The sequence below is a fragment of the Miniopterus natalensis genome, chromosome 17 (genome assembly GCF_054644295.1).
Source record: "Miniopterus natalensis isolate mMinNat1 chromosome 17, mMinNat1.hap1, whole genome shotgun sequence".
NCBI lineage: Eukaryota > Metazoa > Chordata > Mammalia > Chiroptera > Miniopteridae > Miniopterus > Miniopterus natalensis.
Window position 1 is genome coordinate 15,791,680 of NC_142097.1, and position 27,961 is coordinate 15,819,640.

Sequence of the window (27,961 nt, forward strand, 5' to 3'; positions counted from 1 at the left end):
TTATGTACACAACCATCTTACTAACTTGTGAGGGTCACAGAATTAAATAAAAATGATTTTTATTAGGGCGGGGGAAAGAGGAATTGTGGCATAAATGACATTACTCTTAAAATAAGAGCATGGGCCCTAGCCAGTCTGGGTCAGTGGGTAGAGTGCTGGCCTGCAGACTAATGGGTCCCGGGTTCAATTCCAGCAGAGGAATTATACGTACGCCAGTTGCAAGCTTGATCCCTGGCTCTGGTCAGGATGAGTGCAGGAGGCAACCAATTGATGTCTCTCTCACATCTATGTTTCTCTCCCTTCCACTCTCTCTGAAAAGCTTTAAAAAAATACCCTCAGGTGAAGATTAAAAAATAAAAATAAGAGCCCAGTGGTTGAGGGTCGACCCATGAACCAGGAGGTCATGGTTTGATTCCCGGTCAGGGCACATGCTAAGGTTTTGGGCTCGATCCCCAGTAAGGGGCGTGCAGGAGGCAGCTGATCAATGACTCTCGTCATTGATGTTTCTCTCTCCCCCGTACCCTTCCTCTCTCTGAAATCAATAAAAAACATTTTAACACATTGTTTGCAGGTAGTTTTTACTGCGCGCTCTACCACCAGTCAACGTAAAACGTATAAATACGTTTCCCGCATACAGTGTGTTAAAAAGATGTCTTTTAAAAAATAGAAGCATGAATTAAAAGTACAAACATATCACTATTTTTATTTTCATTTAAGCCAGGTATGCTTGAGCTAAAAAGTTAGACAAGATGTATATCTATCCATATTTTATACTTTAATACAAATTTCAAAACATAAAGTATAACAATATTCTCTATGTTCAAATCCACTTAATTTTATCTGAAACACAGTATTTATAAAATAAACAGTTCCTGCAACAAAACCAACATTGGGAGAGTTGTTTAAATTATGTTTTAATGATTACAGTGGAGCTAATTTTCCTCATAAAGTACCTACTGGGATTTAGCACATTCTTTAGGTTGCCTGAATACAACTAAGAATGTGGCATTGATAAATAAATGTTATATATCGATTCAGTCAGACATTCAAGATAAAAGGACTGACTTTTGAATTAACACTAAACCAAAAATGAATTTTGAAAACATATTTTACCACTGTTAACACCCTCCTTTATGTGTTCACACAGCATGTTCCAGAAAGTCAATCCTCTTCTTTCTCAATATATGTCTTTGCATTAACCCGTGCCATCTGCCTGGCCAGGTACCTGTCTCTAGCCGACATTACAGTTTCTTCACTGTTCCGTTTTGCAAACTTGTTCCCTGCCTCGTGGGGCTGCTCTTGCTCTTTCCCCGCCGCCTGGCATTCCTCTGAGACTCGGTGTTTTGCTCCCAGTGATGCTTCAGGACTAGAGGGTTCCTCTGCGCTTCTTTCTTTGTCCTTCCCCGTGTTTCTCATTTTACTGGATCTCTCCTGGTCGAGAAACCTACCCTTCGCCCTAGAACTCGGGCTGCCTTCCTTTCTGTCTCGCTTTCTCTCTGAAGACTGGACACTCATTTCTCGCTTTTCTCTCTCTCTGTTTTCAAGTTTTTCCTTCCCTGCTTTCGAATGTTCTTTCTCTTTGCCTTTCTCGTCCTTGTCCCCTCCTTTCTCACTGTGTCGGTCATGATCGTTTCTCTGTCTCTCTCTCTCCTGTTCCCTTGTGGGGTATTTCTCTCTGTCTTTCTCCCTTTTCCATTCTCTGTCACTTCTCTCTCTTTGGTCCCTTCCCCTCAGCTTATCTTCTTGTTCATGCCTCTTCCAGTGGGAGTCTCTGTGACCGGCCTCTCTGTGCCTATGGGAATCTTTCTTTTCTTTTCGGTAATCACGGTCAGTGTGATAGTTCTCCTGGTCCCTGGACTGTCTCTCTTGGTGCTGATCTTCCCTTTTCTCGTGTCCTCTTGACTTGGAACTCTTTGTGTGGCGTTTGGTACCATGTTCTCTTTCTTCACTAGATGACCGTGAGTGGGTTTGATTCCTGTGATGCCTAGAGTCATTCCCAGAAGTCTCTATGCTCTTCTCCCTTCTGCAGTTCACTTTATTCTTTTCTTCCAGTTCATCATCCTCACTGTTGTTAGCATCAAAGTCACTGTCTGCATCTGGGTTTTCTTCTACTTTCACAACAGTTTGGCGAATGCATTGCTCATGTGGTATTCTGTTCTCCGAATGTACTTCATCAGAGTAACCCCTTGATTTCTCTTCCTTTATCCCAGACCTTTAAAAAAACAATACAACACTAAATGCCACATTATCATTTACACTAAGCAAATGAAGTGTCCATATAATTTTTCTCAATATTTAAATCAATAAAACTACAATTATATGTGCTTTCTGATTAGCCAAATGTAAAAAGGTGCTGATGTCTTTTTACCTTATAAACATGTGCAAACTAGCATTTTCTAAACATTCAGAGTATTTTCAATATTGGTAGAAGTGGAAAAAAAAAAAAGTCCTTCTGTAATGGACCACCAGAACCTTCAGGTAGGGGTCTGTGCCATGTCTTCATTTTTGCTAAGCATAGACAAAGAATAATTAGGAAAAGAAAGATATATTCTGATGTTAGTAGTATTTTCACAGTATGAAATTCAAGCTATGACTCTGTGTTGGATTTTTATTTTTATAAAAATTAAGCAGAGTCCTGGAAATAGATAAATTTTTTCATAGCAAATGGTGGCAAAATCTAATTTGAAATATCACTAAATAAACCTCTTAAGATTAAAGCAGCACCAACATCCTGATATACTCCTTGGCACCTATCACAGCAAAATAGAAATATGTGAATCCATCCAACCACTATAATCAGCAACACTATAACTGTTTACATCATCTACATTTTCCCAGCTGATAAGTGGGATTAATTTACTTACATTACTCACACATTCATTATCACTTATTAATCATACGGATAGAGCAACAACTATGGTTCTCCAGGAATTGCTAGTACAACTATCTTAAAGTATTCACCAATAATTAGGAACTCTATTATAACAGACTGAGAAATATAGCTATTAAGTGACATTCTGGAGTTTCATGGTTGGCCTCACAACTATTCTAGATCAAATTCTAATAGAAACTCTAATTTTCTGTCTAAAAATCTCCAATCTTCAAATACACCTTCTTAGATTCATAAGTCTCATCAATTTTTAAATCAAAACCTAGGAGATGGGGGGTGGCAAGGAAAAACCTAATTTCCTCTCTTAATCTTTAATCCCATTTTCCTGCCTCTCCTCTTTCCCCAGCAACACAAAACTCAGGTCCTCTTATCTGAATGTTTCTATTCCCAAAAAGTTTACTTAAATACAAGTTTAGGACTAATCTCCCTTTTACCTTCAGCTATATACTTATGGCATAATCATTTCACCATTCCTATTTAATACTTTATAATTTTATTAAAAAATCCTCTAATCCTTATTTTCTAGACCAGTACTAATAGAAACGTCTACATAAGTGGTAATGTTCATATCTGTACTAATACGGTAGCCACTAGCCAAATGTGGCAACTGAGTACCTGAAATGTAGCTGTTGTGACCAAAATTTTAAAGGTAATATTAAACAGCCATACGTTAACTAGTGGCTATACTGGATAGTGCATTTCTAGCCCTTAATATGTGAATCTTACATTTTATGGAGGCTAGGTCCTATTTATAAAAATAAATCACATCTCTTTTTATAAACTACCTAAACATGCACATAGAATTATTGCAGAATAAAGACAATCTTGACCTAAATCTGCAGGTTTTTAAATTAAGAAACTGTGAATTCCTAGCCATTCATTCAATTAGGTCAGGTTTGGCTGACAAAACAATCTGCAATGCTGTAATCCTCTGTCTTTCAGAGGACTCAAATGATCCACAACCACAGATGATGAACAGTATCTTTCTTCTAAATATTCCATATGCCACGTCTCACCTAGCTTCACGAAAGCTGCACGTAGGGACTTCCTCTTCACCAACTGCTTGATTTAATAGATGCCTATAAAATCCACTGAGATCTTTCTGCTTGGTTACATCCAAACGTGCTAAGAGAGGGTAAGCAAAGTGAGAATATATTCAACACAACAAAAATGCAGTTCAGTTTTACAGACATAGAGTATATGACATACACTGTGTATAAACTATTCTCCAGATTAAGAGTTGGCAAACTATAGCTATAAACCAAATTTGGCCTGCTGCTTTTGTAAATAAATTTTTATTGGAATGTAGCCCTGTTCATTTGTTTATGTATTGTCTAGGGCTGCTTCTGTGTTACAAAGGTAGAGCTGAATAGTTGCAAAGAGATCACATGGTACAGATCATATGGTAGAGATTATCTGGTCCTTCCCACAAAGTTTGCTGACTGGTGCTCTAGATGAATACATGGTACATGCATACACCAAGTCTTACATATTGGTTTTCTTCTACTTAAAGTTGATGAGCACGTGCCAATTAAGCTATTTATATGTAGATTTTTCACTCAAATCTTGAGAAATGACCATGAGGAGGAAACACTAAAGCAGAGCACTATGACTTTGGCCTTTGCACATCTTTGTTCTTTCTTGAATTAATGTTATTCTTTTTCTAAATGCCCAGCTGATGCTCCTTGGGTGATGTTATTCTAGTTTGCTCATTCCAGAAAATATAACTAGGATTTAAATCTCAGCTAATACTGCTTCTCTAAGTGTCTTGGTATTATGCCTTGTAATCAATGTTTTTACATTTGGAATCATCTTCCAAGGCAATGACTTGTAATGACCACAGTTTTAAGCAATAAAACAAGATATAAATGAAAAGTCCAGCAGAAGTACTAGTTACTAAGAGCACAACTATTTTTAGTAAAAAATCTCCTCTCTGTTTTATAATACAACATAAATACCATAACTTGTACCTTCAATTCCTATACATAAATTATGACCACATTTTAATCTAAAAGTTCAATGACAGAACAAATAGCTAACCACAGGGCAGAATTCTGCTGCTTCTGTTTCCTTCTACCATCTCCCTCTGCCATTTCACCTTCGAGCGCAGCAGCCCTCTTCTCTCTTTCCTCCTCTTCAGCTCTCTCTTGCAGTTTTTTCTTGTAAGCAGATGTCACAAATGCCTCTTTATCATCAAATTCTCCCTTTTCCATTTCTCGTTCTCTCTGTATTTTCTTCTCCATTCTTTTTTCCTGTTCCTTTTTTCTGATCTCAACTGCTTTTAGTAAGTTGTGAATATACTTGGGCTAGGGGGAAAAACAAGATTATTTAGAAAAGAGTCAAAGATAATTGTAAATACTCTATTTTTTATCATGAATTCATTAAGAAAGAAATTCTAGTCCAAATAGGTAGGCTTGTCATTGTCCCTCCAAAAATCAATATAAATTTATTAGCAAGATTGAAACTAAAATTCTTCTCAGTAAAAATGTAAGTGTAAGATAAAAAATATTCAAAGTGCTTTTTTATCATTTTTTAAAATCTCAAACAAAATAATTTTTCTACTGTTTTTGTCACCCTTTTTACTGGTATTGGTCTTATTTCTTCAATAGATACATGAATCATAAAGGTCCCTACTATTTTTTCCACAATAGTTGTAATATAATTATTTAAAATAGTAGCTTTAATATAAATTTTTACCAATTTGTAGATACTAAAAGATGCAAAGATCCTTAAAAATCAGTCTGTGCTTGTGAAAGAATAAGACAGAAAATCTGAACTTATTTTAATTCCTCCCATTAATTTTTTTCTAACTAAAAATCATGATATGTGCAGATGATTCAGTTATCAGGTAGGAAGCAATAAAAAAATGAGAGGATGATAAAATACAAATAAACATGGACAAGAGCAGAACAAAAACTTTCTAAGAAAAATATTTCAAAAAATAATTTGGAATGGTTTTAAAGCAAAAATGAAAATTTATAAAATTGTTAGATAATTTACTTGCTCCTATTGGAATACTAAATGTAGGGCTTCCTGGGTTCTAAATCAAATCTATAATATCTGGAACTAGGGGCACTTCACACTTCATATGCCTAAAAGCTTTTTCTCAGTTCATCTTCATGCTGAAATAAGATTCACAATGCAGGTCAAGGTCAAAGAAAGATTGTATTTTCAATCACAAACCTTTCGGTCTTTTCCCAAAAGCAATTTAGGATTACTTTCTTCCTTTTTTTTCTGCATCTCATCATAAATACTGTCATATTCATATACAGTGGAATCTTCTGCAAGGGCCTTTTGGATTTCCAGTTTGGTCTTAAAAAAAAAAAAAAGATGTTTTAGAAATATGAACTAGCTAACAGCACAAAAAAGTCTAAGTAATTTTCCTGAGGCAGAATCATAAGTCAGAAATATATCATAAAAATTATATCAATCATATTTTAAGACAAAAAAATGTAAACATCAATTCTGGAGCCTGGCTGCCTGAGTCTGAATACTGGCTCTATATTTACTAGCTACTTTGGGCAAGTTTTGTTTCATCACTTTGTGTCTGTTTTCCCCATATAAAAAAAATGAGAATTATATCTATTTTCAAAGTTGTGATAATTAAATAACTTAATAAACTTTAAGACAGAATGGAGCATCACAGAGAATAAGTGCTCAATAATATTAACTATTATTTACTCATTCGCACATAATTAAAATTATCCACATCCACAGGTCAAAAGGTCCAAGGTCTGACTTAGAAACATCTAACCTTGGTTTTAGATGCCTATATAGTATTTTCATATCATTTTTAGTTGAGTTACCAAATAAAATGTTTTCAAATGGTAGGAAATACTTTTTAAAAAGCTTCCAACATAACAAAAAAATGGGGATATTTTTGAATTAATATTTTTGCAATATAAAATCCTCAGCCTCTGGTTCATCATATTCCCTCTACCTTAAATGCTGTTCCTCCTGCTTTCAGGCCATCAAAATCTTACCTAGAGCTTCAGGGCCAGCTCAATCCTTTTTTTTTTTTTTTTAAAAAGTTATTTTTTAATTACAATTGATATATAGTAATATATTAGTTTCAGGTGTACAATATAGCGATTAGACATTTATAGCCCTTATGAAGTGATCAGCCCAGGAAGTCTAGTACCCATCTGGCATCATACATAGTTATCATATTATTATTGGCTATAGTCCTTATGCTATGCTTCACATCCCTGTAACTATATTTATTTATTTTTTTAAATCCTTACCTGAAGATACTTTTTCCATTGCTTTTTAGAGAGTGGAAAGAAGGGAGAGGGAGGGGAGAGGGATTTCCCTAAACACCTGTGACTAAAAAGTCTACAGTCTTGCCCTAGCTGGTTTGGCTCAGTGGTTAGAGTGTCGGTTAGATTCCGACCAAGGGCATGTACCTTGGTTGCAGGCTTGATCCCTGGCCCCAGTCGGGGCACGTGTGCCAATCAATGTGTCTCTCTCACATTGATGTTTTTGTTTTTTTCCTCTCTCTCTCATCCTTCCACTCTCTGAAAAGCAATGGAAAAAATATTTTGGGTGAGGATTTAAAAAAAATGGGAAAAGAAAAGACAGAACAAAAATGTCAAAAGAACACTAAAAAACAAGAAACCTACATGACCTTGGAGAAGTTACCACACTCTGGAACTAATTCTCCTATCTATATAGTAAAGAAGTTGACTTCATGGTCTCTCTCAAATTCTACTGAACTCTAAAATTTGGATTCAAACCAATCATTTATGTTAAAGAATCAGGTTTTTTATGATTTTATGTGTGTATTCAATCATTTTGAGGCTGCTGAGTTATACATTATACCCCACTATGAAACTAAGATATAATCTTAAAAATAATAACTAAATATCTAATTCTGTGCCTATTCCCCAGGGAAGCTGGAAAACACAGTGCCTAAAAGGGTGGGCTCCGCATTTTCACTGCCTGTATTGGAACACATCTCGACCCTTTAAATATGAGACCTCATGAAAGTCACAGAAGTTATTTTTGCATTCATTTCGTGAGCTACAAAATGGTGATTATAAAAGCATCTATCTTATAGAATTGTAAGAATTAAGGATAATTCTTAGAAAGTAATTTATGCTATAATGTCTAGCACACAGAAAGTGCTTAACAACTTTATCCTTAAGTTAGATTCTACTTAGACACAGGAGAAATAGGTGCCAAAAATTACAGAAAATGTGAAGGCAGAAAGAATTAAAGTAGAAAAAAAAGGTACTTTATCATTGTTTAATTTCATTCTGTTCTGCAAGAGCTAAATCTAAGATACACTGGTGTAGCAGGAGAAAAATTAGTAAGCCTTCAGGCTTATTTCTGTAACTAACTATATGATCAAGAGGGGTAATTTATCCTTTTGAAATTTCAGATTTCTTAATCAGGGCCATGAAGAGGTTTGTGAGAATTTGTAAAATAATATATGTATATAAAAAAATGCTTGGAAATATATACAGCATTATATATAAATAATGGTGCTAGCAAGACTACCAGAAATGATCTCATATTCCCCTTTCTTGGTAGATGAATTTCAAATATTATAAAGTTGTGAAATCACTCTGTTTGTGAAGAAATTTTTTTTGGCAAGTAAGCTCACTAGCAGGAATTATTAAACCATATAATCCATTTTTAGACTGCTGAGTCATCTGAAAGCAGAAATAGGCTTAATCTACAACACAGCAATAAAGAGTTAACTCTTCACTCTGTTTGTTCCTTTAAAATTTATAAACCCCAGAAATTTATGGAAATCAAGAAACATCTTAACATACTTTCAAAAACAAGGGTCAAGATAAAATTATGTCGTTCTACATACTTTTGTCTCAGTACCTAGATACCAAAACTGATACTTAAAAATGTAAGCTGAAATATGTACTTCACCAAATGTATTTAACTCAATCTTCTACCTTACCTGTTTCATTGCTTGCTTTTTAGCAGCTTCCCTCTGCAGGCTTTCACTCACGGAGGTCTAGAACACAGAAAAATGTTGTCATTGTTTAATACTTCTTTTCCAAAATTCTGATTGTCAACTGGTTCCTTACTTATGTTTAAAAATAGAAAGATAACATTATGAATTAACATTATCAAGGTCTTTTGGAAACAAATGAATTTTCATTGCAACTCATCATATTAGGCTATAAGGTGCAAGAGAAAGAAACAGAACAGTACAGGACAAAATGTGGTAATGGGTTTTTCAGTCCTAGCTTCAACTTCACCAAGTCATTCAACTTGTATGGATTTCAATTTGCTTTGTGTGTTCATGTGAACATGTATGAGTGCGCATGTATTAGGTGGGGGTGGATTGGTCTCTTCCAACACTAAATGGTATCATTCCCAGCAACAAAAAACACATTATTTTAATATCACCATTAAATATAGTATATCAAGCTTTTAGTATATGCTTACGGCTTATGGGTAGCCAAAACTATCTGAAGTTATAATCATTCAATAAATATGTACTGAAATGCCTACCATATCTGGCACTGTTCTAGCTCCTAAAGATATCAGAAAAACAAGAATAGTCTTTGTCCTTGAGAGATAAATGGTCTGAAAGAGAAGACAAATAACCAAAAAGATAATTATAATATAAATGTGATAAGCAATATAATAAAGGGATTAAAAAAAGGGCTGTGGGAGCAAAGGGAAACAAAATGTATGAGGATCAAGAAAGCCTTCTCTAAAGAGATATGACATTAACCTGAATCAAAAAGAATTTAAGAGAAGGCAAGAGGAGTAGGAAATAGTAGTTGCATGGACAAAAGTAAAGACTTACAGCTAAGAAAAGAAATATAATTAGCATACTTAAGTAAAAATGTTTCCTTAAAAGCATAAGGCTTTGTTAAACATACTGATTAAACGTACTAACCAACACTAAAATGTACGCTTTAACAGGGTGAATGTTATGGTGTGTAAATTATCTTAAAAAAAATAAAGTTACTAATAAATTTATTTTTAATTAAAAATATAAGCCTCATCCCTAGGACTATAGTTCTCTAGACTATTGGCATTTGCTGTTTTCAGCTGTATAGTATCAACTTTGCTTGTTTTCCATGGCAATAAAGAGAACAAAATAAAAAACCTAATTCTAGTTCCCCTATGACTATGGAGACAAAGTTAATACACAAAGGTCATACAAGTAACAGAACACTCACTAATTTAAAAGAAGTGCAAAGGCAGCCTGGCCAGAGTGGCTCGGTTGGTTGAACATTATCCTGTGCATCAAAAGGCTGCTGGTTCGAATGCCAGTCAAGGCACATACAGAAGGCAACCAACTGATGTTTCTCACATCCATGTTTCTCTCTCTCCCCCCTCCCTCCTCTCTCTAAGCATGTTCTTGGGTGAGGATAAAAAATATATATATAGGCAAAGAACTAAGGACACTTTAGATAGCAGACTGACTGACTAAAGGAAGAGATGTTGGTAACAAAACAATAGTACCTAACATGGAGCCAGGTGCTATGCTAAGTGAATTACTTATGTATTACATGTATTATTCAATAAATAAAAATTTTCATTATGTGATACAACACATTTTCACTAAAGTATCAATTTTTAACATTAAAATATTAAATATGCTAATAAACATCTCATGAAATTCTTCTCAATGTACTTTTATGTCCTTCCAATTAGTACAAGTTAAATATAAACTTTTTTTGATCACTGATTCAGGATTGACTGGAAGAAAAAGTCTCCAAATGCTGGAATTTGACTTCTTTTATTATTTTGCCCATCTCTCCTCCAGTCTGTCACAGTTCACCTGCTGTCACTTTAAAACTGGTTGCTTCAACCTAAACTACTGAACTTGAAAAAATAAACCACAAAGCAATGACTTTTTAGTTTTATATAGTATAGACTAAACAGACTGGGAAGGGACTCTCCAATATAAAGTATATGTACTCTGAGACATCTCAAGAGGCTTTGTTTCCATGGTTACAGCTGTTAAGAATGATAAATCTCATCTTTGAAAAAAAATCAGAAGTTATTTCTTACAGGGTGAGTACATAATAGAGGGAGTACAGTAATTTTACATATCCTAATCAGAGACTTAGATCCCTGGAGTTCCAATAGCATCAGTGGATAAAGAGGTGACTCTGAACCTAAGCTGAAAAATTCAGGGAGGATTATCTCCTTTTGAAGCTCATTAATTCTCAATTTTCTAACTAAAGGAACTCTGACAATGACAATTAAAGGAGATAACTACAATGCCAACAACTTGTTTAAACACATACACACAAAAAGTTAAAAATAGCAATAAAACTTTTAGTTGTTTCTATAGGATTGATCCTACATAAAAACCAATACATGTATTAAATGGTATTTTAAAATCATCTACATAAGAAACTCTTGTCTAGATCCATACTTGAGATAAAAATAATCAGTACATTTTTGAAAAGGCAGGGTAAGATTTTATATTTTAAAGGTCAAGTCTTTCCAAGTTTTTAGAGCTATCCTTAAATTAAGATTGTGTATAAATTTTAAATTAAAATTCAGTACAAATTTTAAAACTCAACTTTTAATAAAAAAGGATATGTGAGAGAAGATAAAAATGACAAAATCACATCTTCATCTTAAAGAACTCACCAAGAGATTAAATAGATTTCATATAGTTGCCCTTGGAATAAAATAAAAAGTGCCAACATATCAGCCTCTAACCTTAGCTGTCCTATACTGTATGGTTTAAGGAGGAAGTACAAAATAATGATCACTAGTGAAGTCTCCGGAATCTGACTTTCTGTCTGTTCACTCTCTTACTAGCTGTGTTACTTCAGGTATGTTACTCATCTATATAACAGTAACTACCTCACAAAGTTGTTCTGAGGATTAAATGATATATTTTTAAGTGTTTATAGCAAGTATCTGGCTCAAAGTGCTCAAGAAAGGTTAAGAACATTAACACTTGAAGAAACGCTTATATTTACACAAATTAAAATTAAATTATGGAAAAGAATAGTTTTAAGTTTTTTTTCCTTGGAGTATTATAGCCAAACCAGTGTTTACCAGAAAAGCATGTAAACTATGTTCTACTTTATAGTATATTTATCAGTGTGCGTAATAAAATACATGATTGGTATTTATTTGAAGTTGTACAGTATGATTCAATTGGCATCTATGGAAACAGGAAAATCTATTCTGTTAAATATTTAACAGGCTGTACATGTCCTCTTCTGTGGGTTAGGGTTCCTTATGGTTTCATATTCAGCACAGCAATAGAAAGGAAAATGGAGCATGCATACATCTGAATCCTTCATAGCTATGGGAACTGTGGCATAGCCAGAAATGGGTTTTCCAGAACCAATAGTGGTATTACTACAAACTACTTATAAAATATGTTGCCCCAAGGCATAAGTAGATTAGAAAGAACTCTTCTTTGAGGGAGTTCTATGCTGTGCTGCTCTAGTAATAACTGGATGGTGGGACTTGATAGCAAGGAAAGGTCAACTGAATGAACATCTGCCTTTAATAAATGCCTTGGTGTGGAGTGGGAGTTCTTGTTAAAGAAGTATATTTTTTTAAACTTTATTTTGAAATAATTATAAATTCACAGAAAGTTGTAAAGAAATGTATAGGGAAGTCCTTCCCCCAGTCTCCCCCAATTTGTTAACATCTTACATAACTGGAGTACAGTATCAATACCAGGAAACAGACTTTGGTACAAACCACAAAGCTTATTCATATTTCACCAGTTATTTCCTGTGTGTATATGTACAGCCCCGTGCTATTTTATGACACAGGTAGCTTCTTGTAACTACCACAGCAATCAAGATAATTAACTGTACTATCACTACAATATGCCTTTGTGCTACCCTTTTATAGCCACACCCGCCTCTCCTCTCCCATCCCTAATCCCTAGCAACCACTAATCTGTTCTCTCTCTACATAATTATTAGTTACTTCATGGATGTTAAAAATACATGGAATCATTTTGAAACTGGCTTTTTACATTACGCGTTATTTTAAAGGAATGTATTTTGCTTAGTACAAATATTAAAAAACGTTTTACTTCTTGCCAGAAACTATTCTCTAGCTTGCAAGTGACCTAAGGAAAAATAGCTGTTTAAAAAAATAATTAAGGTTGAATGTGACCAAACTACACAATACAGTGGTTAATTGATTAGTTTCAAAATTAGCAGACAGGCAGTTATTCTACTTTATGTCTAAAGACTAGGTCACAGAATAATGTAAGAAAGTATTCATTAATACATTCTAATAAAACCACAAATTATCATTTGTTTAAACTTTGGAAGACAAAAAATAATATCCTGTAACAGCCTTTATCTTAAAGAAAAAAAATCCAATTTATAAATGAGTTCAAAGGCAAACATTCTGACTGTCCTAAAAGTACAAAAACAGCTATTGTTCCACATTGATCTCTTTATTTTCCTTTTTAAGTCCACCCAAGGATATGTTTTTATTGATTTTAGAGAGAGAAGGAGAGAGGGGAAGGAGAGGGAAACATTGATATGACATAAACATTGATCAGTTGCCTCATATGCACCCTGACCAGGGATCGAACCTGTGACCTTTTGGTGTAGAGACAACTGAGTCACACTGGCCAGGGCCCATATTGACCTTTCAAAATGTTTTCTACCAAAAATCTCAGGGAAATACCTTTTAAAAAACCTGAAGCAGTTCCTTGCAAACGTCTCAACCTAATTTAACAAACATGTCCTGTGAGCCTACTATGTGTTACAGCACTAAGAGTGGGGGAGGAGCTGTACTTGGTCAACATCTTAAGTTTTTACATCTAATCTAAGAATTGGTAGGTTCCTATTAGCTTTAATTCTAAATAAGAAAAGAAGAACATAAAAATGTCTGATCCATTTTATATATATTAATAACATATAACAATACTCTTTCCTTTTTCTACACACACACACACACACACACACACACACACACACACACGTGACTGAAGAACTCACTTTTAATTTTTATTTAAGTTTAAAATTAAACGTCTCTATGACATAGTGGCTACCATATTAGCACAGATCTAGAGCAGAGGCCAGATGGTAAATATTTTAGGCTTGTGGCAATGTGGCCTCTGTTGCAACTACTTAACTCTGTCACTATTTCACAAAAGCATTCACAGACAAAGGATGAATGGAAAGGCTGTGTTCCATCCAGTAAAACTTCATTTATATACCGTCAGAAGAGTCCCATTTAAGAAATAGGGAAAGGATGCCCACTGAGGTTCTCTGTCCAACATACTACTGGAAGATTTGGCTAATATAACAAAACAGGAAAAAAAAAAAAAGAAAAAAAAGGTGTAAGGATTAGAAGAGATAAAGCAAATGGTATAAACAAATTATTACAGTAAATGAGTTTAAAAAGACTGTGGGATACAAAAATCAACAGCATTGTTCTGCACCAGAACAGTCAACTGGAAAATAAGGTACATTCACAACAGCAATAAAAACTACAAAGTACTAGCAATTATAAAAAATTACCTCATGAGCCCTAGTTGGGTAGCTCAGTTGGATCAAACATCGTTCTGTACACACCAAAAGATTGTGGGTCTGATTCCCAGTCAGGGCACATATAATAATCAACCAATGAATGCATAAATATGTAGAACAAATCAATGCTTCTCTCTCTCCTCTGCCGACCCCCCAAAATCAATAAATAAAAATTTAAAAGAAAAAAAGAAAACCACCACAGGTTTTGAAATAGGCCCAAACTGCCCAGCCAGCATGGCTCAGCGGTTGAGCATTGACCTATGATCCATGAGATCAAGGTTCGATTCCCAGTCAGGGCACATGCCTGGGTTGTGGGCTCGATCCTCGGTGGGGGCGTGCAGGAGGCAGGCGATCAATGACTCTCTCATCATTGATAGTTCTCTCTCTCTCTCTTCCTTCCTCTCTCTGAAATCAATACAGACACAGATAAATATTTTTTAAAAAGATAAATACATAAATGAGCCAAAAACTTAATACCTAGCCTTTCAAACTCTCCCCAAAAATCGAAGAGGAGGAAATACTTTCTAATTAGATTTACAAAGCCAATATTACCCCAATACCAAAACCAGACAAGGACAACACACACACACACACACGCACACGCACACACACACGCATGCACACTACAGGCCAATATCTCTAATGAACATAGATGCAAAAATTCTCAGCAAAATATTAGCAAACTGAATATAAAACATTAAAAAGATCATGCAACACGATCAAGGGGGATTTATTCCAGAAATGCAAGAAGGGTTCAATATCCACAAATTAATGTGACACCATATTAACAAAATGAAGGATAAAAAGGATATGATCATCTCAAAAGATGCAGAAAAAGCATTTGACAAGATACAATATCATTTAAGATAAAACCTCTCAAAAAATGGATTTAAAAAGAAAGTATCTCAATATAATAAAGCCATATATGACAAACCTACAGCTAGCATTATACTCAAATGTAAAAACCTGAAAGCTTTTCCTTTATAATTGGGAACAAGACAAAGATGGCCATTCTTTTTTTTTTTTTCTTTTTTTTTAAGGTATGTTTTTATTGATTTCAGAAAGAGGAAGGGAGAGGGAGAGAGAGAAACAGAAACATCAATGATGAGAGTCATTGATCGGCTGCCTCCTGCATGCCCCCTACTGGGGATCAAGCCCACAACCCGGGCATGTGCCCTGACCGGGAATCAAACCTCCATCTCCTGGATCATAGGTTGATGCTCAACCTCTGAGCCACACCAGCCAGGCAAGATGCCTATTCTTGTCACTATTTTTTCAACAAAGTACAGTGGTACCTCGGTTTTCTAATGTAATCCATTCTGGAAGACCATTCGAGTTCTGAAACGTCTGAAAACCAAGGGATCAACAGCCAACAGCTAGATGTCAAGATCTTGTACTCAGTGGAAGGCGTGTGGCATGTTCGACTTCCAAGGCGTGTTTGAAACCGAAGCATTTACTTCCAGGTTTATGACATTCATAAACCGAAATGTTCGTCAACGGAGATGTTTGAAAACCGAGGTACCACTGCAGATGATATATATGACATACACACAATGAAATACTACTCAGCTATAAAAGTAGGTGAAATCCTACCATTTGCGACAACATGGTTGGACCTTGAGGGTATTATGCTTAGTACAGTAAGTCAGATGTAAAAAGACAAACACGATATAATTTCACTCGTGTGGAATATAAAACAAAAACAAATGAAAACAACAAATGAACTCAGAGGCAGACAACAGATCAGTGGTTACCAAAGGGAAAGGTTACCAGGAGGGAGGGTGAAAGGGGAGAAGGGGGTCAATTGTATGGAAACTAGACTTTTGGTGGTGAGCACAATGTAGTATGTATAGATGTCGAATTATAATGTTGCATACCTGAGACCTATATGGTGTTATAAAACAATGTTTTTACCTCAGTTAAAAACTTTTTCTTTTAAGCTCTTGCGGTGTAAGTACACAGAATATTTGTGTCCATGTTTGGCAAAATTAGTCAATTGACTAATGATAAAGTAGAAAATATAATCTCTGAGCAGCCATGTGCCCAGCTTAAACTGCTACTACAGAAGGGAAGAATTTATTTTGCTGACTTAGCCATCTTCACCACAGGGACCACACAAAAAATTAACAAACTAAGAGATCTTCACTGTCTAAAGCCAACCATGGATTAGTATCTAAGAAAATGTAAACTGGTACAATCAATCCAGAAAGCAATTTGCCAGTACTTAGTGAAATAATGTATCTGTATGCTCCCTGATCCAAAAATCCCACTCCTGGATATATACCCCCAAAGAAACTCTTTGGTTTCTATTTGGTTCTTATCGGGACATGTACCAAAATGTTTTTTACAGTGTTGTTGTGATAGCAGAGAACTGAAGGTAACTAAAATGTTTATCTTAGGGAATGGGATAAAATATAGTGGACATACATACTGTAGTAAGAATCAACTAGGTATACACAATGTGATGTAGTATTGACTGAAAAATGAGATCTGTAGCACAATGGTATTTATATATATAAAACATGTACATTCAAAACAACACAATATAAAAGGATACATACATATTCAAGCATATATATCAAACATATCAGAGTATGTTTAAAGGGAAATGGGGTAAGAGATCAGGGATAAAGAGGAAAACTAATAAAACAAGAGCCCTGTGCAGGCTGATAATGTGAGTGTGCCTTGAAATGAGAGGTATGACTAATAATTCTCTGTATGTTTCAAGAGAGTTTACTACACACATAACAGTTTTTTCCGTTGTCAAAGAGACTTCACAGTTCTAGAAAAAAGATACCGACACACAAACACAGAGAGAGGGAGAGAGAGATGAAAAATATCATGAAGGATACAGTATGAAATAACAATCTTATGTTTTGTGTGACAGTTTCTCTGTGATGAAAAAACAAGCAAAAAGTAGAAGCAAAAAGGGAGCACAAAAAGGAGGGTAATTTTGGACTTCTCATAAGGAAAACAATTATTTAATACTGACATATAGTGTAAGACACGGATGAAAGGAAAAAAACTCAGAACACAGTTCTCAATATCCTATGTTGCATCAGTCAAAAACAGTAGAAAAGCTAATTTTATAAGATTTAGTGAAAACATATTTACTATAATTAATGACACCTCTTACAATTATTAATATACCAATAAGAGGAAAACTACACTTTATTCCACTTAGAAACCCAAACTTAATTTCCAAAGAAGCATCATTAACCATGTTGGTAAAAACTAGTGCACTTATAATCAACAGTTTGAGGTCTTATAATCCTCCCCACAGAGGCCAAATTTTAATGAAATACCCTTGGTATTTTTTCAAAAGACAAGCAACAGTTTGGCACCTAATATATAATCACAATGACCAAGTCAGGTGTGCACAGTCCCCAGTACAGACTTTATTAGAGTTCAGTTATAAATATACAATCTCTTGACATTGAAGATGTAGTTCTTGCAGATAAAGCCCAAAGGCAGGAAATGAATCTCCTCCCAAATGCTGCTTCTTATCTTTAAAGTAACCTCAAATTATTACTAAACTAATAAAGTAATTTTGTTTCAGAAAGTGATCTGATCTATTTTATTTTCAGCTTTTGATAAATCCAAGAATGAGATGGGGGATTATTGCTTTTTGTCTGACTACACACACTAAAACATGAAAATAAAGAATAAACTTTTTTAAATGATTTTTTATGGTAAAGTTAGACTAGGCAATATCAAAGCCTGTTAATACATGAGGAAGATGGATATTGTTTTGGAAAAATAGAAAGGTAATTTTGTTATTTAATAGCAAATTTGAAGGTAAAGCTTTTACTATCTTCTAATCAGAAATTGTCAGTTAAAAATGATGAGCAACTGGGTGCAATAAAATTGTATACAAATCAAACAAAAAATATTTCAAAAATTATGGTCTTCCTGGACACGATGGCTCAGCTGGTTGGAGCATCATCTGGTACACCAAAAGGCGGTGGGTACACCAAAAGGCGGTGGGTTCGATCCCTCATCAGGGCACATGTGGGAGGCAATCAGTTGATGTTTTTCTCACACATCAATGTTTCTTTCTGTTCCTCTCTCCCTCCCCCCCCAAAATCAATAAAATGTGTGTATATATATATGTGTGTATAAGTATTTACATGTGTGTATGTGTGTGTATATATATATAAAATTATGGTATTACTGCCTTCTTTATGGAATTTTTCTTTATTTTTTTTAAGGGAAACAAAGTTTATTTATAGAAATTGTTTTTGATGCAAGGGCTAAACAGGCATTTCTAATGTAAAGTGTATGGTAAAAAAAATTGATCATTTCTTTCAGTATTTGTGCTTTGCTGCAATCTCACCCTCTTACTCCCTTTCTCACCCAAACCTGCTCCACCCACATACCCTCTTACTCCCTTTCTCACCCAAACCTGCTCCACCCACATTCCTTCCCGACATAGTAAGTGGCAATTCCTCATGAAATTTTTCTAATATAATGGTTCTTAGCTAATGGCCACAACACAAAATGGAGACTAAGATTCTATTAAAAGGTCACAAAAAAGCCAGGATAACAATTATGAGTGTCAAACACAAAGTGGGATGGAGATAGCACAAGAAACTTTCAGATGTCTAATGATTAATGACGACAGCTATTGCATGCAAAGAGGATTATTTTTATTGTAGCAACTTAGCTGCCATTTATTACACTTCTACTCTGTGCAATGAATGCACTGTAGGATATACTATCTCTAATCCTTAAAACAAACTTTTATTATATATTATAAAATATTTTTTTAAATATAGAACTGAGACTGAGAGATTAAACAACTCAATAAAGATCTTAAAGGCAGGAAAACAATGCAAAGCTTCTGCTTTAAGCTAAAAAAATTAATGTATGCTAAAGCCTCCTCTTTCTCCAAACCTAGAAATGACAAAAAGAAAAAAAATCCACAATCATGTTAGAAAACAAGAAGGGGTATCTTCAATGGACTGGAACTTGAGAAAGATATAAGTCAAGAAACCAAAATGCCCATAGAGGATGAATGTAAAAAAAGGTGTGAAAGGTTCCCAGGGAACTCCATGTTCTGAGTTAAGGGATACAAAGGAGTACAGAGAAGGCAGATTAATTGGTTTTTGCATGAGAAGCAGCAATGCAAGTAGATCCTTATATACTGACTTTTTGTGAAAAAATAACAGACTTCATTTCTGCCCTTAGTTGGAAACAGTAAATACAGGATTAGAGAAAGAAATCAATGGAATACAATAAAAATTCCAGAGAAACAGACCCACATATTGATGGAAATGTAATATATAATAAGTGAGCATTTTGTATCAGGGGAAGGCACAGAACAACAGTTCTCCATCATACTCAATATCCCACTTTTACAGAAAGTATTTGTTAACACTCCTTATCTATACTGAAATGAAATGCATAGATAATATAAACTGTCTACACACAATTAAAAAAAATTTATATATATAATACATCTGTATTTCTTCTTTCTAATCCACCTTTGGATACACACATATATACATCTGAAGATATAAAGGGGAAGTAATTTATAAGAGTAATATACACTGTATTTCTTTTTTAAAAAATATGTCTTTATTGACTTCAGAGTGAGGAAGGGAGAGGGAGAGAGAGATAGAAACATCAATGATGAGAGAGCCATTGATCGGCTGCCTCCTGCACGGCCCCCGACTGGGGATCAAGCCCGAAACCTGGGAATGTGCCCTGACCGGGGATCGAACCTCGATCGCCTGGATCCTAGGTCGATGCTCAACTGCTGAGTCATACCAGTTGGGCTACACTGTATTTCTTTATGTAAATGCACAACCATGTTAGAAAACAGTAGGTTCCAAAATTCTTCTACCATGTAGAATCATAAATGTGTAATCACCATTTATGTAAAGATACAAATGCTGACTGCAGAACTGGTGACTCAAATACCACAAAGGACACAGGTAACAGTGACCCAACTTTCTTGAATGGTAAACTCTTGGTAAAGTTCTGAACAACATAACAAATAATCTTCTGTCTTTCTACAAGATGCTCAAATTAGGGGAAAATTTAGCCTGCATTTTGCATGCAAAAACAACATTTAAAAAAGTATTTTAAATTTTATTAAAAATATTTTATTTAACAAAAATAAAATGTGCAAAACATATTTTGAGTTTATATGTAAAAACAACTTAGGTTTTAGGCTTGTAAAATTATAAACAGCTTTTTCATATACATGTTTAGAGGGATTTTACCCACATAGATGGTGTCATGAGACACAGAATATCTACCATCCCTGGTCCACATCCCAAACTGGTGTCAATAACCAAAAGCCATTCCACAAATTTCTTAATGGCCCTCAGGAAGTAGTAACACCCCCAGTGAAAACCCTTAGGATGGAATGTTCAAAATAACTGGACAACAGAATATCCATTTTGTTAAAAATGAATAGCCCCATCCCTTAAAATATTCCTAAAACACGGGACGACAGAGTTGTGTCATTTCACATGATAAAAACCATCTGTCTTTGAAGTTTGTCTGATCTTTGTTAATCCCACAATTAACCCTTTTGCTACTGCTTCTGAAATCCAATCTCTCAAACTTTTAAAATTCCATTATAAACAAACTGCCTCTCAGAGGGAATACATTATAATGTTTAAAAGCATGGACTCTGGAATCAGGCAGATCTTCTGGGTTCAAAATTACTTAAGTACTCTGTGTGTGATGTAGGTCTATTCCTTTAACTTCCTGATTCCCGTTTCCTTACCTGTAAAATCTTTCCTTTTCTTTTACCTTCTTCCCTTTTAACTTAAACACGCACAAATCACCTCTCTTCTAAGAAAACAACAGAAAGAAAAATTCTACCAACTCTACCATTATTCCTTCAAACTATCACCTTCATCACCTTCCCTTTTTTCCTGGTCAAACTCTTTCAAAATAAGACTATGAATTAAATGAGTTGATGATTAGATAATAGAACAATAAAAGAAATAAAAAGGGAAACTGCACAGCTTTTTTCCTAAGAAAACACTGAGGACTAAAACACCATTAGAGCTAATAAATATCTTAGAAGCAGCAAGAAACAGAAAAGACATAACTGAAATACTGAAAAAGGATTTAACATAATCATGGTTAATGCAAAGAAAGAGACAAATATTGAGTAATTTCCCCAAATATCTGCTAACTATCTCATCCTATCCAGGTCTACCTGTTCTTGGTCCTTGTAATTTAGAAAATGACATGTTAAGCTAACTATATATCACCTCTCTTCCTCCCACTAGCATGTAAGTTCCACAAGAGCAGTAGCTTTATTTTGTTTAAATGGCACAGAGCAGGGAATCAATAAATATTTATTGAATAAACTAATGAATAAATGCATGATGGTACTGAAGACAAAGATACTTCTCCAAAATGGTAGCCAGCAAATGGATCAGAAAAAGTATTCTGATGCAATGACAAATTTCTATGAAATGAAGGAAAAGTTAAATATTTAGATTAAAAGCAATAACAGATAAGTTAAAGGCAATAACAGATGTAACTTAAAGGATATAAAGACAGACTTAAAGGATACAGAGAAAATACCAGCTGTCCAAGCCAAATTTTAAAGTCATCTAGAAGTAGGATTTAAAAACTATAGTATTGTACTTCCTCTTAAGAATATCCAGTGCCAGGGAAAATGACTAATGTCTGCAAGGTTTTAAAATAAATGGTTATTCCAGAAATACTACACTTATTCAAACAGATATTTTGATGATAAAAGCAACAGGCAAACATTCCTTAAAAATCAAGAACTTAGGAAATAATGTTCCTATGAGCACATGGTGAAAACCTGCTTAAAAATGAAATTAAGCCAAAGATCTCAAAAGTGGAAAGCACTGGTAAAAGAACTAGTAGAGTGCAATGAATCAAATTAAATAAAAACCCAATTACAGGAAAGTAAGGATAATTTCACTTCAAAAAAATTGCCATAGCCGGTTCAGTGGTTAGAGCACTGGCCTGTGGACTGAAGGGTCCCAGGTTCTGTTCTGACCAAGTGCATGTAGTTCAGTTGCAGGGCTAGATCCCAGCCCTGGTCAGGGCGCATGCCGGAGGCAACCAATCTATGTGTCTGTCGCATCGATGTTTATCTCTCTCTTTCTCCCTTCCACTCTCTCTGAAAAGCAATGGAAAAAATCCTCAGGTGAGGATTAAAAAAAATATATATATAAATGTAAATTCACATTAACAGATACTAAAAACATTAAAATTTAACATTTATTATGATAAAAAAATTCTTAGTAAACTGAAAATAGTAGCAAAACCTTAGAGCAAACATTGCATTTAATTGTGAAACTTTATATAAGCAACTCTCATTAAAGTCAGGAATGTAACGATGTTTCTATCATTGCTTCTATTTATATCATAGTTTCCAGGCAATGCAATAAGATACATTGTAATACAAAGACAACGAAATATAAGGTAAAAGAATTGAAAAGAAACAAAATTATCCTCATTTGCAGACAATATGATTGTCTAGGAAGAAAATTCAAAAGAATCATAAGGCAAACTATTAGAACTATGTGGGTGTTAGAATTAAATCAACAATAAAAATCAAAAGCATTCATACATACTAATAATAATTAGAAAAAAAATTCCTCATATAACAGCAACAAAGGCTATAAGTACCTAGAAATAAATAAATAAAACAAGATGTATGTGAACTTTATGGAAGAAGTGATAAAACTGTACTAAAGGATATATAAAACACCTGAATAAATATGAAAACTTTATAAATGAAAAGACTGAAATATAAATTCTTTCCTAATCTATAAATTCAAATTCCAATAAAAATCCCTAGTCTTCTTATGCAAAAACCTCAGTAAGAATTTTGTGGTGTTTTAACTTGCCCTATTTCCACCATCTCCTCCTGAGAGCCACAGTACCTAAAATCAATGGCCCACGAACATGGCAGAAACCACTAGTCTGACAGCCACTGGAGAGGGTTAAGAGCTCCTTCAAAACCACTATCCCAGAAAATTATTAATGGATCTCCATGGTGGTTCCCTGGAAGACACCACTCATAAGACTGTCCTTATTTGACAGAGCTGCCAAGTTAAACAGTCTTTTCCCTGGGGAGAGGCGTCTGTCAAAAACAATCAAAGACAACTGTTGAACAGTGCGGCTGCCTGAGGCAGTGGATAACAGATGTAACAGCTGGGGCAAACAGCAGACTAACCAAAAAACTTTAAAAGTAAAACTGAAGAATATGCCCATTAGAGGGCTTTGAAAGTTCCAGCATACTCCTGGGGATCATGAAGGCAACAGGCATGCAAAGACCTTTGTGCACAATCAGGAAAGATTTGAGATGGCCCTAAACTCTCACTCGACTGACCTTGAGGGCTGACCTTGAGACTGCACAAGCAGGAAGTGAAGGCTAAAGCAAAGTTATAAAATACCTGGCTGTATACTGAAGGCATGTCCTAACATGCACAGAGCCCCTCAGCAGACTGGAGACTTTTTCCCCCTCCCAGAGAGAGTGAAAGGGAGGGGAGAGAGAAACATCAATGTGAGAGTGACACATCAATTGGTTGCCTCCAGCAGGCACCCCCACCAAGGCCTGGGACTAAGCTTACTACCAAGGCATTTGCCCTTAGCTGGAAACAAACCAGGAACTCTTTAGTCCACTGGCTGACACTCTAACCTCTGAGCCAAACCGGCTAGGGCAAGACTGGACTTTTTTGTTGCAGGTGTTGATCGAAATCTGTCAAATCATTAACTGACCACTAAGCTAACCAAGCAGAGCCTTCAGTGGCGACATACAACAATACAAACTGAGATTTAGTACAGAAAAGTTACTAACAAAGCACAAAACAACCTTGGGAAGAGGGGAGGCTCTAATTTCCAGAGTTGCCAAGTTATATTATTTTAAATGTTCAGTTTTCAACCAAAAATTATGAGACATGCAAAGAAACAAGAAAGTATGATCCATACACAAAATAAATGTGTTCAAAGTACTAAAGTAAACCACGTCTCAAGAACTTAAGTATGAGAACAATGTCTCACCAAATACAGAATACCAATAAAGAGTTAAAAATGATAAAAACACAGACACAAACTATGGAGTTGAAAAATGACAATGCACCCTGGCCAGTGTGGCTCAGTTGGTTGGACATCATCCTCTACACCGAAGGTTGCAGGTTCTATTCCCGGTAGGGGGTGTGCAGGAGGCAGCTGTCCACTGCTCTGCTCTTGCACTTTATATTTGTTTCACTTACAGTCAGCAGGGCCAGCAGGGCCAGCAGGTCAAGGGATGAATTTTTAGCAAAACTTCACAATTACTTTAAATCCCTCACTGCTTATACTGCTATTAGATATATTCAGTAGCATGAATTTCTAAGAGTTCAGTTTAGTGGCATATCAGAAAAATGTAAAAAATGTTTAGCCATCATTAAAATAAATCAAATTTCCTGCGATTTTCACAACGTTTTGTAGCACTGAACTAAAGTAAAGGGAAGGCTTTCAGTGTCAGGATTAGCAGTTTAAATTTTAAATACAATCAGGTTCAAGAACAAAAGAGTAACAGTGATTCAAACTAAATTTGAGGAGAGACAGGTAATAAGGAAACTAGTTACAACACTATTAAAATAATCCAAAAGGGAAGTAATGAAGGTAGTGGCAATGGTACTGGGGAAAAAATGGAATAAACACATTACTATCATAGCTTTCAGAGGAAAAAAATCAGATTACCCACGTATCACTTATAAAGAAAATCAGTGGAGCTTCTTTCTTTATTCCTTCTGACAATTCTGTAAATTACAATATACTCCAGAGACAGTGTATTGACAAATAACTAAGACAAGCAAACACATCAAATTCACAAGTTCAACTTAAATATTTATATATTTCCAACAATTTGGCAGAAAAACATAGGTTCCCTTACCTCATCATCATCAGAATCATTCCCAAACACTGATGGTTTTTGCAAAACAGGGTGCAACTTCTGTGCTTTCTTTGGCAAAATAAGCCCATACCTGCATTGGTTTTTTTTTTTGAAATAGAAATTACACCATTATATTTAAATGTTAAAACATAATACATTCACTACCTCTTCCAGATGAAGCTACCAAGTCAAAACATGCCATATAGCCTATGAACACATAACAGTTTCCGATCCTCAGATATCTCAAAATTCTAATGTTAAGATTTTATAATTATTATTCTAAGTCATTATTTGTAGACATGAGCCAAACTCAAATACCATTTTAATCAAAGACGAGAATAACTGAAGAGTTCAGAAATGTTTTAGGTGGTCAAATGACAGTAAGGTTTTAAAAAGAACATGTTAGTGGAAAGCTCAGTTCATGTCCAATAAAAATAAAAATGCCCTAAATTATCCTGTGGTCTAAGAAGAGTCAAGAAAATGGATTTTCCCCCTACTGTGTACTTACACAGTATTAAAGAAGTTACTGGGTAATGTCACCCACAAATTTTAAAAGATTACATTAACTGGAAAACCCAAGTAGTCATAGGGTAAATTCTCATTACACTTTATTAAGCTCCCTTGCTTTGTCTTGGAGCATCTGAGAGAACCATCCCTTCAGAGCCAACTCATTTAGTTTCTCACATTTTGGCCTTTAAGATGCAGCAAAACACAGGAAGCCACATCAAAAGAATTATACTCCAAAGGTAAGACTTCCAAGAACGTACAATATTTCTCTCTTGCGGCAACGTAAACCCCAATTCCTTATATGCCTACCCGTTTCTGTGGCTTCTCAGCACATCCCTAAAACGAGAAGGGAGGGCGGGAATCAGGCCTTGAGCTCGCAAGAACGGGGCCCTCTAAAGAAGCCAGGGCCCCTGAAGGTATCCAAACCGGGAGAAACTCAAGCGCGGGGTAGGAAGCAAGACTGAGGGGCCTCAGACCGAGCTTTTGGAAAATAGAAAAGTCTCGCTCTCTGCCCCTCAGCCTAACTTCCTTTATTTCCTCACAAGTTTCTCCCTCAAAACTTCGGGCTTCCATCCTGGAAAATGGGGGGTGGGAGGGGAATATGTTCCTTAGGATTTCTCGCTCTTCCCCGTCTCTATCCCTGACGATACAGCCCCTTCACTTCCGGCGCGCTTTTACTCCTCAGCCAAAAACACAGTCGCCGTGCTTTCTCATTGCCCAGCCTAACCCTAACTCCCGAATCACTCACTGCCTGCCCGGAATCGCCATCTTGCTCCGGTCTCCGCTGAACGTGGCCGACGCCGACGTGACGCCGACACAGACGCTGACGTCGTCACGTAAACTCTCGCGCGAATGTGGGCTGCCAGGAATTCGCCCTGCGGGGGAATCTTTTTACGAGTTGATTCAAGCGCCGTCTGGAACCGAGCCTTTCGGTTTCGTGTGGAAACTGACTGCTTCGAAATGAGTGGGAAGAAAAGAATGACAAAATTCTAGGCCAGTGCTTCCTAAGATGTGGTCCGGGACCAGCAGGTTAGCATTACCCGGGAATTTGTTAAAAATACAAATCCTCGGGCTCTGTCCCAGGGCTTCTGAATCGGGAACCCTGGGGTGGGGCCCAGAAATCTGTAGTTTAACGAGCCTGCCAGGTAAATCTGATACTCAAGTTTGAAAACCGCTACCCTAGGCTATCGGTGTGTTTTTTTTCCCCCTCTGAGGTGTTCAGTATGAATATATCTGGCTCAGGGTAATTTGGCTGAAGATGAAAATCTATATGCTAATAGTGTCTCATTATAGGACCAAATTGATTAATAATACCGTGGGACCACTGGTATTATTAATCATATACCATACTCTTTTTTAAAAATTCTCGTCGCATTCAATCTGTGCACGCACTCACTCTTGGCCCATTCCAAATTACTCTTTATAGAGCCCAAGAAATCTTTCAATTTCTACAGAAGGATGTTTAAATCTTCAACTATAATTGTGGATTTGTCTCTTTCTCCTCCTGATTCCATCAGTTTTTCTTTCATGTATGTTGAAACATTTAGGATTATTATGTCCTCTTGCATTGACTCCTATACCATTAGGAGATGACCCTCTTTCTGTGTAAAACCTTCATATCGTCAGAAGTTTATTCTCAATTAAAAACAGGACTGAAATGCCATTTCTTTGACTTCATGACCTCTCAAACGTGATTAATAAGGAAAGGCAATAATGGTGCTAACGATTTGTCTAGATGCCTAAATCACGCCTAGAGCATTCTCCAAACACTCTCGTAAAAAATTCTTTCTCTGGAATTGAAGAAATGATCCTCTTTATTTCTCTTATGTGCTTTATCTGATATTAACATAACCAGCTTTGATTGTTAGCACAGTATATCTGTTTCTGTCCTTCTAACCTATTTTAATCTATTTGTGTCTTTATGTTCAAAGTGGACCTCTTGCTGATAGCATATCGTTGGGTCTTGCTTTCTTACCCAGTCTTGACAATTGCCTCCTTTTAATTTGGGTGTTTAGAACATTTTCATTAAAGTGATTATTAGTATTGTCGACACAAGAAACGTACAAACCTATACTTTTTATGAGTTTATTTGAGCCAAACGGATAATTGCAAAATCTCAGGGGATGAGAAACTGTTCCAGAGAATGTCATATTTGCAGCTTATTTTATACATAAAATAAAAGACATAACGAGGGAGGGTTACCTG

The 27,961-nt window shown here is 35.6% G+C and overlaps 1 protein-coding gene across 5 annotated transcripts; it reads right to left on the minus strand.

Moving 5' to 3' along the window:
* Positions 1–559: 559 nt before the first annotated feature.
* Positions 560–26,553, minus strand: NSRP1 (nuclear speckle splicing regulatory protein 1). 5 transcript variants are annotated; one of them, XM_087825996.1, is made up of 8 exons: positions 18,761–25,242; positions 14,043–18,717; positions 9,371–9,445; positions 8,811–8,867; positions 6,074–6,202; positions 4,989–5,196; positions 3,907–4,015; positions 560–2,212 (listed from the first exon to the last, which is right to left on the minus strand). In XM_087825996.1, exons 2-8 carry the CDS (start codon positions 14,103–14,105, stop codon positions 1,162–1,164), a joined length of 1,692 nt encoding a protein of 563 aa, XP_087682122.1. In that variant the 5' UTR covers positions 14,106–18,717; positions 18,761–25,242; the 3' UTR covers positions 560–1,161. The 5 variants fall into 5 exon arrangements, with proteins under 5 accessions (XP_087682122.1, XP_016057451.1, XP_016057453.1 ...); XM_016201965.2 differs by lacking the exons at positions 9,371–9,445; positions 14,043–18,717; positions 18,761–25,242 and adding exons at positions 25,250–25,340; positions 26,505–26,553; XM_016201967.2 differs by lacking the exons at positions 9,371–9,445; positions 14,043–18,717; positions 18,761–25,242 and adding exons at positions 25,250–25,340; positions 26,066–26,143.
* Between the last annotated feature and the right edge of the window lie 1,408 nt (positions 26,554–27,961).